This window comes from Choloepus didactylus, chromosome 5, assembly GCF_015220235.1.
Source record: "Choloepus didactylus isolate mChoDid1 chromosome 5, mChoDid1.pri, whole genome shotgun sequence".
Classification (NCBI taxonomy): domain Eukaryota; kingdom Metazoa; phylum Chordata; class Mammalia; order Pilosa; family Megalonychidae; genus Choloepus; species Choloepus didactylus.
The window spans coordinates 12224646-12243771 of record NC_051311.1 but is presented as its reverse complement, the minus strand read 5'-3'; the positions used below and the strand labels follow the sequence as shown (position 1 = coordinate 12243771).

Below are 19126 nucleotides of genomic sequence, written 5' to 3'. Positions count from 1 at the left end.
ACAGATGGTGGGATTGGAAAAACCCTCACCTGTCACCCGCAAACTTACAGATTTCATAGAACTGGGTACTAAGTAATGAGAAGCAGAAATTTCCATTGACATTCATAATTTCTGGGAATCCTACAAAATTACCCATACCACATTTAAAGAGATTCGCAAGACTCTCAGGGATTAAAAATGGACTTTTATTAACTGAAAACATAGAAAGGCTCACTCTATTTTTGTATAATTATTCAATGAGAATTCTTAAAACAGTAAAGGATTTTAAAAAGTGGGCTGTTTTAACATGCTAAGCATATAAAAATAACTATTTTGAAAAGTGACATTTGCAGTTGTTGAAAAATTGATCTAATTGTGGATTAAAGGGAAACTAAGAGGTGTTGAGTCCTTACTATGGTCTAGCATCTGTGCTGGTTCTTTAATTGACCCCTCACCCAAACTCTGCAATTTAGTATTATTTGTTCCCTTTTTACAGATTAGGAAAAATAAGACTCGAGGAAGTAACGTAACTGGCTAAAGCTCACAAAACTCAGATCTTTCCCATTGCAATTTGAAGCAATAGCTCCTCTCTCCTTCATTTTCCCCTCAAAGGGAGAGAAATTTATATATAAAGCTGCCATAATTAACCCCTAAACATAACAACACCTCTGAATTTTAAGGAGAGGAAAAAAAAAGAAGAAAATTTGAAATCGAAATGGCTTGTCATATCCTCAAACCTTTGTTAACATTAATGGACACTTTCTGAAAGCCTGCTTACTAGAGAGAACTCGTGGAAAAGTAATAAAGTCGTAGGAAGGTTTGGGCAGATTTTTATAGTTGCATTTGCTACTTAATATCCATAGGATTCTAACAAATTCAATAAGGTTGTGGGTTTTTTGTTTGGAGAAGGAGTGACATGTTTCTTCCCTCTTTCCCCATCACCACGAAGGATGTCACCTGGTGGATGTGGTTTGCGAGATGGAGGTGGGAGGGACGAAGGGAAGATCAGGAGCACTAGGTGTCAACGTCTAAGCCACCTTCACCATGCTGTTTCCCGACACAGCTGGCAACAGACAATACTATGTGACCTGTACATGGGGCAGTCCTCTAGACAGCCACAAACGCCTCACTTCCTGATTTCCACTGGCAGAACTAAGGCCTGCTTTGTTGCTTCTGCACAAACCGGTTCCTGCTTGTCCCTTTCCTTGGTTTGGGCATAGTTCCATCGTTCCATCTGTTTGGGGCCAGACTTGGGAGCAGGCATGGGGAGACAGGAGTGTCTCTGCTCTTGAAACAGGCTTTGTGGATCCAGGCTCAGAACTAAAGAGCCGAAACTTTCAGGTGTTGTTTAGGCTTTAATTTCATTAAACCAAAACCTCCTATTTTCAATTGTATTTGTTGGCATCCCTGTTTTCCCTCCCGCTTGGCTTTCAAATAATAAATTCCAGTTGGGATTCAAACTGTTTCCCAGGATACTTGCTGGCTAAAACAAATATGGTAAAACCCTGGAGAAGGCTGGGATAAAAGAAATGCCTCTTAACACAGGGAGCTCAACTTAATTCTGCTGAAAAAACGTATAAACCCATTTCCCCTTGCCTACCTTCTCCCCAAGGCACTGTCTGGGGTCTGGAGCAACAGTCAGAGTCAACAAGAGTTTATGGAGCGTGGGCTGTAGGGCGTGTACTGTAAAATGTGCTGGCAAGAGGCACAAGCTTTCTTGTGTTTCTAAGGACCCAGAATGCCAAATATCTTTTCTAGCCCACATATCTGTAGCACCTAAGACCTTCTAGAGCCATTATATCTGTGATGCAAATTTCAGGAAATTTGAGGCTCTACAAAGGAAATAAGCATATCCCCAACTGGGTATCTTGTATCCTGAGTCTTGTTGTGTCTACCCTCCTTGGCATACCTGCCCTACACCCCCCTCCCTTGACAACACTGGCGACATCTTGGCACCTTCCACTGAGCATAGGTCTTCAGGAGTTGTCCTGCCAAAGAGTGAGTTTGACTGCATGCCTTATCTGCGAAAGGGAATTCCCATTTTCTGAGTACCTGAGCTTCTTAGTTCCTAGCAGTTATTAATACTATTTCTTAAACATTAGCTCAATGATGGACCATGCAAAATCTTTTCCATGCAGAACCTCATTTAATTTCCACGTTAAGCTGAATTATGAATTAGTGTATCTCCATTGTATAGACAGAGATTTCAAAGCAGGTAATTAACGGTTCTGGAACGCTGACCCAGAGGGCTCTGTCTCCACTGTGGGCTGGTGGTCTCTCTTCTGGAGGGATATGGCGACCCTCACCATCTCTAGGAGAAAGAGCATGTGTTTGGGGGTCCAGACAAACTTGGTTTCAACTCCTGGCTCAGTCCCATAATCATGGCTTGAGCAAGTGACAACCTTGTCCTTAAATGTTCTTGTCTTTAAAATGTCCTAGTCTCTAGTGCAAAGATCACTGTCAGGATTAAATGAGAAAAACACCGATGAAGGTGCCAGGGCAGTGCCACATATCAGAGGCTTAGCAGATATCGCTCTCCACTTTCTCTTGCCGAGAAGCATCAGGGTCCTGGCATTTACTTTGCGGGGTAGGGAGCACAGATTTTGAATACTAATCATATGGAAATAGTTTTAAATCTTTAAATTGGTGTTTCTTTTTTGGGAGGTAAATGAAAGAAAGGGAGAAGAAATGGCAGGTTCCTTGTGAGTAATGAGAATCTGTCAAGTGTTTATTTCCCTTGTACCCCTCCCTCCTGACTCCTACTCAGGGGGCTCCACCTTCCCCGACGAGGGATCTAGCCTCCCAACTTTTGTCTCCCAGATGACAAAGTGCTAAATGGACAAACAATTCAATGTGAATAGCAGTTAACACATGTGAACTTAAAAAACCTGTTATGTGGGGACACCCCTCGCTGCTTCTGTTCATACAGAGTAGTGATCTCAAACCTAGCAGACTAGGAGGGAGCCGCCACCCTCTTAGAGGTTTCTGGAGGCTGCTGTATGTGCATGTGTACGTGTGCACGCGCGTGGGGGGGGGGGGATGCAGGGAACGGATGGACAGGGGAGCCCAGGTCTCGTGGCCTGGTGAAGGATGGGGTCTGGAGTATGGCTAGACCAAGAGGGGTATGCTGGCCACATCTAAGGAGAATGGGGGAGTAGTGGCCATCTGACTTCTCAATCCAGGAGGGAAAACCCATGGGCTCCCCCAGGGAGGGCCAGGATCCCAGAATTTCCAAAGGACTTTTCTTACAGATTTTAGTATTTTGCCAAAGAAAGAATTAAGAAATAAGTTTAAGAAAGATTGAGTACAGAAAGAAAAATTGGCCATCAAAGGAGGAACTACAGCCCATAGAAATCTAATAAATTAGATACGTAAATACATTATGAAGCAAGAGGAAACAGGTGTCCTTTATGAAGAATTTAAGAACGTATTACCTAAAATATTATTAGCAATAAAAGAAAAAAACAACTTAACACATTGTGGTTTGTTACTTTCAAGTAACTAATTATTCTTTTGGGGCCATACAAATAATGGCTTACTTGAATGAAAAGAAAATGTTAAAAAAGCTTCATCATTTAAAATACATTTTAATAAATCCTTAATTTAAATTATTTTCCTTTTCATTTTAATTAAGCCTTTTTTCTGGGAGAACTGATTTTGATTTTAAGTGCTTCCAATAGAAAATGGTTGAAAATCATATGAAATATTTTTACTTGTGATACAGTTAGAAAGACAAATGTTAAGTTCTCTACCTTTTTCGCAGAAATAATTTGTAGTATGCACAAGATTTTATTCACTTCATTATCACAAAAACGCCAAGTCAATATCTTTACTCACATCTGAGTGAATAGCACAAAAATTTAACTGAGAGCAAATGACCTAAGGAGAACACAAAGCAAAACAAACGGAAATAAACTTCTGAAATGCTTTATTAACCCCTTCCTGCCTTCCTTCTTTTTGCTGTTCTTATCACTAGAATTGTTAATATTAAGGTGAGTCACAGCTGAAATTCAGAAGACCTTAGTAACTGAACTTCAGCACAGTAAAGGCAGCAAACGACTGCATTTTACATACTATCACCCATAAGGAATACCTGGGGACACCGCCTTTCCAGAAGCTTCCGACATGTGCTGAGCCAGTTGTTTCTCAATAGGACCGGTGAGCACGGAAACCCCTCCTGCAAAAGAGCTTCAGTGAGTCAACAACTCCCAGCAAGAAATACAAGAAGGGAAATAGAAAAGTCTATCTTACACCGGCAAATTAAGACCCCAAGAATTAACCCTACATTTAAACAGCAGCTGGAACAGTTAAAGATCTGGGATGACTAACAAGATGACAGTCGGGGAAGAAGACCTCTTCCTTGGTAGGGATAAACAGAGAGATAAAGTTTCAACAGCAGACTGTGCAGTCGACTGGAACATTTAAACCCGGAAACATGCAGAAGGTAAAAGGTTCTTGAATTTGGCCCAAAACCCAGGAGCATGAAACTAACGTGGCGAAGACCAGAACGTCTCAACAAGAGAATAATTAAAGATGAGGGACCAGAATTACAAGAACAGGCTTATTTTTACATTGTAATTTCAAAAGGAGGGTTACTTTAAATAGGAGTGTGCAAATTACATTTTAAGAAATGGAACATTGTTCAGCTGCTATAGTTTTACAGATGCTTTACCTTCACTTCTGATTTATCTTGAACCCACAGTGATTTATAACATTTTTGCTGCAAGTTCTTCTGTACCTCAGCTTTTATGTCAAATGGTTCATGATTTGTAAGTACAAACGCACAAGGTTGGACAGCTGCGGAGCTTTTCCAAGTAAAGTATTCCCTTGTTAGGAGGCTAACCACTCTCTAGCTCTTCTGCTTGGCGGCTCTTGACTATTCCTGATTTCTTTCATCAAGGCACACTTGTCCCTTAACACAGAGAGACATCTCAGACTGACACTCTGAAGAAAATTTAAAGAAGCAGGAAATGAAGTACCTGGCGCTGGCTGGTACTGAGGATGTGGATTTGTGCTGTGCCATTGGTGGGCCTGACTACATTATCCGTACCGGAGTTAACGAACACATCCAGATGCTGATGTGTGCACGGCCAATGAATCAGATTCAGACCTAAGCGAGTACGAAGAGCAAAGTCCCCAACCTTAGAAAGCTGTTGGGACCTTTTCCTTTGAATTCTGCCTTGCTGTTCCTCCATTCACATCCTGACAGTCCTTCAGGTGACAACTGCCAAGGCCTGGTGGACGGGGACAGCTACTGCTACCACAGTTAGGAGTGTTTAAGAGCACATGCTCCATTTCCTCTTAAGAGACAGCGTGAGTGCAGTCCACTTGCCCTCTCCTGGCCTTGAGGCTCTGTGTGTGGGGGTGTCCGTGCACCTGTGGACATACACCTTGTTCCGGAGTGGACTCCGGGGCTGATAGCTTCATGGGCATCCCAGCCTGTGGTTCACTCGTGCCTACCCTGATTGGCCCCGGCTGTGCTCTCCCTGCCCACGGTGAGCACTGGGCAAGGCTCCAAGGGTTAAGGATTCCATATTCCACAGCCTGTCTACTTGGCCCAACACATCCCTCAGGGTCCTCACCAGGGCTTGGCCAGGGCCCCACAAGCTCTTCCAAAGCACTCGCCCCCTGCCTTTCTCTGGCCACTGATTTTTGGCAATGGCCTTATGGAGAAACGAGAGGTCATGGAGTGGGAGCTCACCTACTGTCCTTCTTTCTACCTCTAAACTCTTCTGTCTTTGACCAGAAGACACAACATAAACTTCTAAAAACCTTCCCTCCAGGGGAAGCACTATCACTTTAACTATTCCACGTCTACCTCAATTCCTCAAATGTTAAAATATGAAGAGATGGGCGCCCTAGAATAAGGAAGTGAACTGTTCCCGACCCCGTCCTGGACCCTGCACTTCTCACCAGGCCCCTGGCGCTGGCTCGGAGACCATTCCACCAGTGAGCTTCCCGAGTCCTTCTTGGGGAGCAACCCGCCCCCCGCCCTGTCCTATTGAAAAGCAGCTGTTCCACCCCATGCGGTCACTCACCCTTTTCTTTCTCTGCCTCATGGTGTTCAGATTTATAATGCTATTATATATGAATTGGCTTATTATCTGCTTCCTCCCACTAGAATGCAAGCTGCAAGAAGGCAAGAACTTTGTTTTGTTCATTGCTAGGACTTGGTCCCTAGATCAGCACCTGGTATAGCAGGCACAGGTATTATTTACTAAATGAGTGAACTATTATCTCCCAACCGCACTGTCGGGTTTTCTGCTTTTCTTTTGCTGAACACAAAATGTAACAATAACAAAGAGTTCCTGGGTTCTATCTCCTCTTCAAGCAACCATGCCATGGCCTTTCTTTTCTTTATGAGAAAGCTTCTCAGAGGTGGCACATATATTCCGTCTCTACTTGTCAACTTCTATTCTTCCCTCAATGCCCTCGAACCTTAGATTCCATTAAGAAGTAGAAAAACATCCCTAACCAGGGGTCAGGCTGGGCTCCCAAACTGTCACCTTACCTGCTCCTCCACCGGCTCTCTACATTAGCTTCTCCAGAGTATTTCCCGCAACGTCACAAAGCTGCGAGAGCCGGATGTGGACCCAGGTCTGTCTGGCACTAGAGCTGCTCTCCCTTCACTGCAACACACCACACTTCCTAAGGCGTCTTGCAATTTATCCGTTTAAAAGTATATGCCAGTCTCCTCCGATGCCGGTGAGTGCCACAAAATCCATCGCTATGTTGGGAAAATAAAGATGCTCTGAGCTGACCTTTTCCAGTTGGGGAGTGTAACAGTCAGGAGAGAGAGAGAAAGCGCTTTCTGCTCCAACAGGCATCCCCAGTGGGGTGGCTGGAGAGGTGGTTAATGAGACGGACCCTCTGCAGCCCTAGCAGCGCGCTGCTTAAAAGCCGGGCTTCCTCCACAGGCTGCCGCTTCTGCGGAGCTTCCCCACAGCAAACGGGGCTTACATTACAGAATGTTAACTTTTTAAAAGCAACAACCACACACTAGATTCAAAGCCACTTTTAGGCACAGACTTAGTTTTTTTAATAATGAGAAAAATGAAGGAAAAAAGTAATATTAAGACCTTTTATAATTTGAAAAATATAAATTTCCTGATATTTTCTAATCCCATACCACCTGCTTCTAAAACAGGTCACTGAACAGCATTAGGACTGGATGAAACAAAGTGAAAATGCTACAAGAATTTCTAAATTTCTCAAGTGGGAAGTCCTGCCCCTTTTGTGAACTTGATGAAACCTGTTTTGTAGCACATAGTTTGGATCTAGAGAAAGAATTTTTGAGGGGTTGGGGTGGCGTGTTCCTCAGGAAAAACAACACAAACAGTGTTGCTGGGAAAACAGAGGACAGCGGTCTGGTTTTGGTTCTTCCATTGACTGCAGGAATGAGCCTGAGCAAGATAACATGCCGCACTGGCCTCAGTGTCCTCCCTTCAGGAAGAGAGGGTTAGAATGGATCAGCTTTTCTGCAGGGTCCTGGGGTGGGGCTCCCTGACATCCTCCTATTTTCATAATAATATAAGATGCCCTTTGCCCTTTTTGCTGTGTGTTGACATTCAGACATGCTGCACTGAGGAGCCTGCAGCCTGAATCAGGGCAGTGGCAGCAAACTGTGCCCATCACATTCTCACAGTAAGACAACAATGCGGCAGTACAGAATTTTAGTTTTATTAAATCTTGGTCCTTGAGTACCTGCCTTTGTAGTATTCTGTGTAATGAAATGGGACGCACTCACAGAGAGCTCTGCTGCACACTGAAGTCTGAGCAATGAGGGAAAGCACGGGTGTGATCGTTGGGGTTGCTGGTTGGACCAGCTGCTTTTTCATGGACACCATTTTTGTTTGAAAGAACATCTGAGAGACATGTGTTGAATCATGTTACAAGGACATATTCGGACTCGGGTATCTGGCAGACAGTTTCCCAAAAATGAATAAAGGAAGCTGGTTACTATAAGAAAGACAGCTGACAGTATTTGTTGTCAATGATAAAAATCATGTTTTCAAGTGGAAATCAGAATTTTGGAAAACTTGAATCTACTGCCAGGATCCTGAAGCTTCCCAATATTTAATGGCATTTCTGATGAGAGTTGTGGTCATATTAATGAATAGGATTGTAAAACTATTATATAATGAAGTATTTAGGAGATGTGCATAACTCAGTGAACTAATATTTCCTATGACTATGGTAGGCTGAGTAATGGGCCCCAATTTAGCCATGCTCCAAATCTTAATCCATGTCATTCAGGGTGTGAAACCATTGTAAACAGGACGTTCTGAAGATGTTATTTTTAGTTAAGGTGTGTCCAACTGAACCAGGGTGGGTCTTAATTCAGATTAGTGGAGACGTAATAAAGCCAAGGAACCCAGAGATCACCCACAGCCAGCACCAGGACCCAACAGTTTTTCGGGAGAAAGCAAGCCTTGCCAATATCGAGATTTTTGTACTTCTCCTGCAAACCTGAGCCAATAAATTCCCATTGTTTAAACCAACCCATTGTGGATATCTGTTACAGCAGCTGGGAAACTAAGACAATGATCAATGTCTGATGTTACATGCATGGGTAAAAGATTCATTCAAGTGTAAGATAAGCAAAAATGTAATACAGCATAAAAAGTACACTGGCATGGTTTCAGATTCTACATTGCAACTGAACTTTAAGAAGTTACCACTTGATGATTGTGGAGAGAATCAAAGAATATCCATAATTAACTTACGAGGCTGTTAAAATACCACTTCCCTCTCTTTCCAACTACATATCTGTGTAAAGCTAGATTTTCTTCAAATACTTCAACATGAACAAACTATCATAATAGATTTAATGCAGTACCAGATATGAGGCTCTAGCTGTCTTTAATGAAGCCAAACTTTAAAGAGATTTTCAAATAATATAAAGCAATGCCGTTCTCATTAATTTTTTTTTCTTTTTTTCCTTTGGAAAATATAGCTGATTTTCATTAAAAATTATTTATGGAAACATGTAATAAGCTTAATATTGTTATTTTAAAGTGAATTCATGAATATTTAATTTTTTTCAGTTTAAAAGTCTCTAATATGGTAAATATCAATTAGATACAACCTATACAAACAAATGCTCTTTAGAGTCTTCAGTAACTTTTACGAGTGGAAAAGGGTCTGAAACTACAAAGTTTGAGAACGATGGAACTAGTGGAAATCTAATGTCCTATCTTCTTTTGAGAGTCTATGTTTTTGTTGTTGCTGTGAATGAGAATAGAAAATCAAATCTGCAAATGATAAGTTGATAAGTTTCTGTTTCCTTCACTTTTGTTTCCTTGAGAATATAACACGGCAGATCAATAGGAGAGAGTTTGAAAATAAAGTATTAAAAGACTACTTAGCCTGATAAAAATATTAATTATAGTTAAAATATCACTAGTTGGCAATGTTAGAATACAGGTTAAATAATAAAATGCATGATAAAAAATTTTATAAATAAATATGGACTGCTTAAGGAGTTTATTTTACTTAATCTGAATTCATATTCATATGAATTCATATTCATAGCTCATAAATTGTATTCAAACTAATGATATTTGTACATTTCCCCAATTATGAGAAATATCATCACAAGTCTCTTCATAGTATATTATCTTTTCAAAAGATAGAGCACTGTTTCCTTCAGAAATTTTTTGTGTTGAACAAAATGCATTCAACATCACTTTAAATTCTTTTATCACAGCCAAAATAATCAAAATTTGCTCTTTCCACTGTAAATTGGAGGCTGGAATTTCTCTAAATGTTTTTAGGATTCTGGGGCTAATTCATTGACAGACAAGAACAATACGTTTACTCTATTAAAAACATTACTAGATTTATGAATTTTTATTCCTATTGGATCAGGCTTTTACAAACAACAAATGCCTATTCTATATTTTTGGCTTGCATAAATCTCCCTGTCAAACTTCTTTGCTTTTATCCCTGCTCAACTCATCACAGAACCATCTGCATAAATAAAGATGTAAGCATCTGCTAGATGGCAAATGGTCTCAGGGGCAGATGTTCCAATCCTCATGTTCGTGTCACTGGGGTTGGATACATTATTTGAACAGATGTACACAATCTGAAAGTAGTGTGTCCCACAGTGAAATGTCTCCAACCGCTCTCTATCAAAGGGCATAAATGGTATTTGCACCTGCATTTATGTTAATAATATAAAGGCAGTAGGGGCTCTGACAAAGTGAGATGTGATGCTATGAAATATGTTTACATGGTTAATTGGAGTTTCTGAAAGACTCTGCTGCCAAATGGCCACATTGACATTGATACATACCCAAGCAAATCATCTGATAAGCAGCCTGCTTTTTAAGTCGTGGAAATATAGCTATTTCAAATCACAAAAATACTCATAATCTGAATTTACCAATAAGAATATATTAAACGCTAGTATTTTGCTCCAAAATAAGAAAATAACTTCCAGTATCAGGTCTCTCTGACAAACTGTAGGCCACCCAAGTCATTTCCAGTTTGTTCTACATTTTTATAGGTATGTGTCTGTTTTCCATTTGTAATTCTATCAACAGCATAACATACTAATAACCCACAGTGGTGTTTTGCAGAAGTTATTGCATCGGAAAGTTCCAATTTCAAACATTAAGGAGTTAACCAAAACCAGCTTGAAAATGTCAATTTTCACTTTGTCTGTAGCATAAAATGGTACCAAATCTCCAAGAATGGCAATTACACTGCTAGCTGAGATCAAAATGCTTCCACGTATGAATTTCATATGTTTGGAAACACAATACATTTGGTGATACATAAGGAATGACTTTTTTCCTCCCTAATATTGAGGTCATAAAGCAATGTTAATCACTAAGCAAATTACAGTGGCTCTCCTTACTATTGTGTATTAAATGTTAGGGCTGGAAAGTCAAAGAACTTACCAGAGTGGTTGTCTCTGTAGATTTCCTGAGCTAAAAACTTAAGGTCACTTTCAAATAATACATTTATTACTTTATTAACTTGAAATTTATAATATCAACTTGGCACAAACACATTATATCTGAGTTAAGTGTTATCCAAGATAAGTGCATTCATGTGCTTTATCGCACTTGACTGTTAATAGGGCAAGAATTATTATCCCCATTGTAAAGATAAAGGGACTGAGGCTCACAGAGAAGGCCAAGATCACAGAGCATAAAGAGAAGGCAGAAAAATGACCAGGGCTTGGCCCTCCAGCTTTTAAGCTTAGGGTTTTGTTTTGATTTTTGCTTTACTGAGATGCCCCTTGCTCAATGCCTCTCCAATGAGACTGATCAATATTTGTGAAATGAACATTTGCTTTTTCATAAACCTTAGCACTGCAGTTTGGTGTTTCATTAAAAAAAATGATTAAAATGTTTCCACATATAGACTTCTGAGCACTTTACATGTCCTCCCTTCTCTTTCAGGAAAAAAAAAAGTTTTTACAGCATCTAAATATAATGATTTGTTTTTTAAAACAGTGAGTTTAAAGCATTTTCAACATAATTGAATATATTTTTGAGAACCACTACATGCCAGGGTGCTTTAAACTCTGCTAAATACAGAGAATTTGTAAGACTGTTCTAAAAGACCTAACTGGTATTGAGAGTCCAAAATAAGTAATAACATGTTTCTGTACTTTTAAAGGGATATGAATATTAACTAGCTACCCTGAACATTCCTTACTTTGAGTTCTAAAATGCTATATTCACCAATACCAAAAAATTTATGTCTGTCAGCTTTTATTTTTATGTAAGATGCACAATATATACATATATATTTTTAGGATGCACCATCATTATTGATTTTAAAAGCATTTTATTGAATCAGAAAATCCAGGATTTTTTTTTTAAAGACCCAAATATGAATTCACATGATGGACAGTAATGGCTGTGGCTTCCCGGTTACAGAATGCACGGGGTTTGAAGATAAGGAACAGTTGTACGGGGGCCTGTTTAGCTAACTGCAATGGGGAAATGTAACCATTAGGACCTGCTTTGTCTTTGCCTCAAAGCAATCCCCACTCTCCTTAATATTCTCATTAAACAAAACTAGTACTCACAATTTGAAAACTATGTTTAAACAATGCAAATATTATGACAGTTGAGAAAAGCGTGAAAAGATCTGTAAAAAGAAGAACTTTCTGCTTGCAGCCAACTTGCCTGGAAATGGCAAAACTGAATGCTGAAGATGACATGACTAAGAATTTTGAGTGATCCTAGTAAGACAGAGCTCACTGGACTTACATAAAGACTCTTTACTCAGCAATGGGCAATGGGACATGTTTTAACCAACTGTGTGATAGTGACAAGCTTTATTTCCCTGCATCAGCTGGAGGCCAAGCAGCTCCTGGCTTAGTTACTCCCACAGCCTCACTACCTTCCAGAACTGAAAAGGATCCTCGAGTAATCACTGCTTTACTAACAGGGAAACCGAGGCTCACTGGTGAACAACTTGTCTGAGGTCCCGCAGCTGGTCGTGGGCAGCTCTGAGAAAGAGGCTGGGCCTTCCTGGTTCTTCGCCCATTTCTCTTCCAAGCAGTCGTGCCTCTCATTGCTTGCTCGATGAAGACAGCAATGCCACCCAACACAATGAATTTCCAAATCCTTGTACTGCTCCTGCACTATCACTGATCTCCCAAAGGATATACACTGGAGAATGCTCACGAACAAACACATGCTCTTTATTTCCACTTAGGGTTAGCCCCCTCCCTCCCACCCCCATCTCCTCTCTTGTCCAAGTGGGCAGGGATGGACCTCGTGTGTCTCAAGGATTCCACTGTCCCTTTGGCTCAATGTTGAGATGAGAACCACGCCAAGGGATCTGCCCTTGCTCACTTCCCCAAGATCCCCTTGGACCATGCTTGGCCTCCTGGTGGCATCTGAGTGGAAGGCAGTCATGCCCCTCTCGCTATACCAGATTCTGAAGATGGAGAGTCCAGATATTAATAACAACCCAGTAAGAGCAATCGTAAGGGCCTATTATGCCATAGCAATATGCTGGGTGTTTTACATAATGATCTTTTGTTTCCATAACTTCCTACAGGGTAGGACTTACTGTCTTCATTTTATAGTGGAGGAAGCTGAGGCTTTGAGAGGTTGAGTGAAGCTCCTAAGTTACATAGGAGTAGAAATGAGATTCACCAGGTTCCACACTCTTAACAGTTAAGCAGGCTACCTCCCTCACTGGTAGATCAAAGAGACTGCTTGCTCCACTGAAGGGTCCTTTATAGCAAACTCCCTCCTTTAACTAACAGTAACAACCTGATTTTGTGCCACTGAAGACATACCTTATCAAAGTTTCTTATCCTTGTGGAAAAAAGTAAGTAGGGGCAGGGGGAAAGACCTAGATTCCTTCTAAATGTTAGAGTGCATCCCTTACATTGAGAATTTAATTCTTCTTTATTCAGAGAGGACTCTATCTCCACTTGTAAGCTGCTTTTCTGAAAGCTCCAGGAACCTCCTGTTAACATATCACAGTTTTCTTTATTACAATGCATCTGGGTGGGAAATAGTTTCTCTTGACTGTTATTTTTCAAATAGGCTTCGAAGAAACAGGTCCAAGAAATATATAAGCTAATGTCCCCCCTGCTCCATATATGTATGGGTATATATATGCAATTTACATATGCATATTTACAACCATATATATATTCTTTAACTCACTAAAACATCTCATTCTGCCTCAGGGAAGCCAATCCTCTGTAATTCCAATTGGCATCTATTTAGCCGTCAGGTAGCTGCCAGATGACAGGCTGGGCTCTGAGGGTGCAGCATTGGACAAGGAGTCTGGCGCTCTAGGGTGCTCAGGCCGCTAAGGGAGACACATCCTTATCACCCAGGAACCCAGACATACCTGAGTGACACTGAGAGGTTATCAAAGGAAATAGGCTTTCATATACAATTAAAATTTTTGTTCTTAATTACAGGAAATAAGTCACCCTGTGGCTAGTGAGCAGCAACATTCAATGTTATTGATGACAGCTATTTATTACATACATATTATCACTGTGCCCCAGCCTGGCTTATCTTACCTTGATCTTTTGGAGGGACTGATAAAGGATTCTGCATTACAATGTATTTGACTTGAACAGTAACTTTCCTAAAAACAACCAAGTGCAAATAATAATTAGAAAATCATTGACATATCAAATAAATAAGCATGACAACTATAAATTGTAAGTTGTTTGTGGTTCTAATTTTTAAGTCTTTCTACTTTTAACTACATGAGTAATTAGAAATGGACTGAGCCATTCAGAAACACATGTTTTTCTTTTCTTCTCATGTTTCTACAGAAGGATTTAATTGAAGGCAGCGGAACAGGTCTGGAGAGGGTTGCAGTGACTCCTGAGGCCTGACCAGCATCTGTGCCCTCACAGAGTGAGGGAAATGGGCAAGGTGGCTAAGTTAAAGGCCCTGCTGATTGTTAGTGTTTCATATACTCTGTTTAGGGAGAAATAACTATAGTTCTTGAGTCTAGGTAAAGGTGATATAATTGCAATATATTCATTTTATGAAATATAATTCAGCCATCAAATATTGTGATTATGAAGATTATGTCACAATACACTAAATGATATATACTCTAGGATGACAAATATATACATATTTATATATATGTGTGTGTGTGTATATATATATATTATACAGGTATAGAAAAAAAGCATGGTAAGAAATGTTCATATGTATATTGGCATTGGGGGTGAAATCACAGGGGTTCCCCCCACCTTTTAGCTATTTTCCAAACTGTATATAATGTGAGGTTCCACAGTAATAAGATATTTGAACCTAAAACTAAGACAGTAAAAGTCCTTGAAAAATTAAATATAGAAGTCTTTCTAAATATGATACCAAAAACAAAAATCGTAAAGGTAAGGATTGATGAGTTTTTCTGTTTAAAAATTTAAATATTTTTAAACAAAAAATTAAGCAAAATTAAAAGGCATGCCTTTCACCTCCAGCCAGGAGGAGTAACAGAGATCAGACTCACCTTCCAGTCTGAAACAACCAAAAAGAATAGACAAAATATAGGAAAGAACATTTTCAAGACTCTGGACATCAGGCCAGGAAAGGCAGTGATCCCTGAGAGATAGGAAATGCATGAGGTGAGGAACATGACTGCGGTGCAGAAAGTAGGGGGCCTTGGGGGGACTGGTTGACTCTCCAGTTTGAGGAGACAGCAGTCAGAGTCCAGAGAGAACCGGGTGGCTAGAGTTGGTGAAAGAGAAACCCGGAGGAGAGGGAGCTGCACAGAAAAAGAACAATGGAAGCTCTAGAGGGTCCCCTTTGAGTAGTCATCGGAGTACGGATAAGCACATACAAGTCAGGGAACCACCTAAGGCCAGGGAAAGAGCCACACCAAAGGAAAAAGAATTAGAGGGCCAGTGCTTGACATTCATATGTAGAATGCTAGTTTGGATATATTATGTCCCACCAAAAGCCATATTCTTTAATGCAATCTTGTGGGGGCAGATGTATTAGTGTTGATTAGGTTGGAATCCTTTGATTGTTTCCATGGAGATGTGACTCAATCAACTGTGGGTGAACCACTTGATTAAATTATTTCCATGGAGCTATGGACCCCACCGATTTAGGGTGGGTCTTGATTTAATCACTGGAGCCCTACAAAAGCTCACAAACAGAAGGAACTCAGAGCAGCTGCAGCTTAGAGAGACATTTTGGAGATGGCTGTTTAAAGTAGACTTTTGCTGATGCTTTGGAGATACTAGCCCAGAGTTTGCTCTGGAGAAGCTAAGAGAGGACAAAATGCCCCAAGAGCAACATTTTGAAGAACACACAGGAGCTGAGAGTGGAGCTGGAACACAACCTGGTATCAGCAGATGCCAGCCACATGCCTTCCCAGCTAACAGAGGTTTTCTGGATGCCATTGGCTATCCTTCGGTGAAGGTATACGCATGTTGATGCCTTAATTTGGACATTTTTATGGACTTCAGACTGTAAATTTATAACCAAATAACCCCCTTTATAAAAGCCAATCCATTTCTGGTACTTTGCATAACGGCAGCATTAGCAAACCAGAACACGTGGGTAGGTGTAGTGCTCATTCCCACCAGTAAGACTGAAAAAACACAAGTCCCAGGGCATTGGGCAGAGCAAACAGAAGGCTCTTGCCTCCATAGGGGATAATGCAGATGGCGCACTGCTCTGATTTTACGTCATGTATCTTAAATCAAGACCTCAAAAGATTTACCTGTTCCCAAGTATCTTAACTTTGTCTCAGAACAAAGCTCAAGGATATTTAAAGAAACTAAAAAACATCCATCACCCAACAAGGTAAAATTCATAAGGCCTGGCATCCAATTAAAACACTGTCAGACATGAAAAGAAACAGGAAAATGCAACCCATAATGAGGAAAATAATTGATCAAAATTGACTCAGATGTGACACAGACAAGGACATTAGATATATAACTGTATTTCTTATGTTCAAGAAGTACAGACATGGAAGATATGAAGAAGACCTAAATAAAACTGCCAGGGATGAACACTATAATATAGATGATGCAAAATACACAGGATGGGATTAACGGCATTTCAGATGTGTCTGAAGTAAATATTACTTAAAGATACAGCATCAGAAATGATCTAAAATGAAACTCAGAGAGAGAAGAGAATTTTTTTAAAAAATGAACAGAACATCAGTGAGATATGGGGAAATGTCAAGCAGCCTAACGTACCAGTAATTAGAGAGAAGAAAGATGGAGAGACAGAAAAACTCTTTTAAGAAATTATAGCAGAAAATTTCCAAATTTGAGTAAAACTATAAATACATAGATTCAAAAAACTCCAAAAAATGGAGGCACAAGAAAAGTGAAGAAAACTACATGAAGCATATCAGGACCAAACTGCTCAAAACCAGTGAAAAAGGAAAACCTTAAAGGCAGCCAGAGAAAAGAGACATTTTACCCAGAGAAGGACAATGATAGGGAAGACTGCAAATTTCCTGTTGAAAACAATGCAAGCAAGAAGACAGTGGAGCAACATCATTAAAATACTGACAGAAAAAAAAAAAAAAACCCCAAATCCTATCAGTATAGAATTCTAAGTTCAGAGAAAATACCTTTTAAATAAAGGTGAAATAAAGATGTTTTATACATGGAAAAGCTGAAGGAATTCATCACCAGGTCATCTACATTGTAAGAAATGTTACAGGATATCTTTTGGGCAGAAGGAAACTGATATAAGATGGAATATGGGTCTACACAAAAAGAGGGTGAATACTAGAAATGAGGACTACACAGGATAGAAGGTTGTTTTTTTTTAAATTTAAAACTCTTTAAAAATAACTGTTTAAACAAAAATAAAAGTAATATGTATACTTTGTAGTATTTTGTAGTATATTACAAAAATAAATGTAGTATTTAAACACATGCAAAAGTAAAATGTCTGGTAACACAGGACAAAGATTGGGAGGAGAAATGGAAGTATACTAGTTGTAAGATTCTAACACTCTCGTGAAGGGGTACAACACCACTTATGGAGAGATTATGATGTATTAAAGATGTATACTATTCACCCTAAAGCAAACATAAAATAAAAAACAAATAGTTTTAGCTACTGAGTCAGCAAAGGAAATAAAATAGAGTCATAAAAATATTCAATTTTTCAAGAGAAAACAGGAAAAGAGAGCAAAGAACGGAAGGGACAAACAGAAAACAAATAGGATGCTGTCATCTTTAAACCTAATCATATCAATAATCTTATTAAATGCAAATGTTCTAAATACCCCCAATTAAAAGCTAAAGATTGTCAGATTGGATAAAAATGCAAGTCTCAACCAACTCCATCCTGTCTACAAGAAAGGCACTTTAAGTGTAAAGTTACAAACAGGTTAAAAATAAAAGGGTGCAAAAAGATAAATCGTATTAGCACTATTCAAAAGAAAGCTGGAGTGGTCATAGCAGCTTTATTTCTAATAGCCCTAAACCAGAAGCAACCCAAGTGACAGTCATCAGGTGAACGGAAAAACAAACTGCCGGGTATCAACACTCAGCAACTTAAAGGGACAAACTACCGATCCACACTACTTCTTGGATGAATCTGGAAAACATTATGCTGTATGTAAGAAGCCAGATAATAAAGAGTATTCACTGTATGATCCCACTTTTATAAAATTTTAGAAAATGTAAACTAATCTATAGTGACAAAAAGGAGATCACTGGTTGCCTGGGTACAGAGAGATGGGAGGGGTGAAAGCAAGAGACTACAAAGACGCACAAGGAACAAATACCTTACCCACTGGGAGTGAAAGATATATTCATTATCTCTATTGTGGTGACAGTTTCAAGGGTGTGTATGTTTATCAGAAGGTATCACATTGCTCTTTAAATATGTTTAATTTATGGCATGTCACTTATACCTTAATATAGCTGTTAAAAATCAAGAGGCAAATATTGGGGAAAAATTTAAAACACAGACATATAGACATCCATTTATTCACTTCACAGATGCTTGTGACTGAGGTGCTGTTATGCACCCTGGATACAACAAAGGATATGACAGACAGGGTCTTGGGGCTCATGGATCTTACCGTCTTGTATAAAACAAATTGATAAAAATGAGACAATATTCTACCATAAAAACTCTACAACTTTATAAAAAAAAGTCAATAAACTAGTACTCATTAGAAATAATATTCAGTCTCACTAATAATAAAAGAAATGCAAAATTAAAAAATAGGATTACTTTGCCTACAAATTGGCAACAAAACAAAACAAAACATGCAAACTGTTGGAAAGAATCTGAGGAAAGGGGCATGGTCCATAGTTGGTGCAAACTCTCTGGGGGATAATTCTGCTACAGGCAAATAGCCTTAAAGTTCTGCATTTCTTTTGATTCAGAATTTCCACTTCTTAGAATTTTCCCCAGGAAATCATATGGGTAATATGCAAAGCCATACATCTCCTTTTTCATTGTCATCAACCCAATAACCTTTATAAAATTCTTCACAGTGCTACTTAGTACTGTATACAAGAAATTTAAACCTAAGTATATTAGGGTATGTTCTTACAATGAAGCCATTAAAAATGTTTCTTAAAATACTTAATAACTTGGAAAATGTTAGTGACACATTTTTGGATTAAAAAGGGTAGGTTATAGAGCAATATAGTGCAATATTTTTGTATATATGTATGTGT

The 19126-nt window shown here is 39.4% G+C and overlaps 1 protein-coding gene across 10 annotated transcripts in view; it reads right to left on the bottom strand.

Annotated features, from left to right (window-relative positions):
• ZNF438 (zinc finger protein 438) overlaps positions 1 to 19126 on the bottom strand; it is a 184867-nt gene that overhangs the window by 9052 nt on the left and 156689 nt on the right. For 8 of the 10 annotated variants that reach the window (XM_037837948.1, XM_037837944.1, XM_037837949.1 and 5 more), the window contains 2 exons: positions 14003 to 14070; positions 4073 to 4156 (listed from right to left, as the gene is read on the bottom strand). The exons of 1 other annotated variant lie outside the window; for it this stretch is intronic. In XM_037837948.1, the coding sequence (XP_037693876.1) occupies positions 4073 to 4156; positions 14003 to 14039 (121 nt within the window). In that variant the 5' untranslated portion in view covers positions 14040 to 14070. The remainder of the gene's footprint in view (positions 1 to 4072; positions 4157 to 14002; positions 14071 to 19126) is intronic. One more of the 10 variants, XM_037837952.1, reaches the window with a different exon arrangement.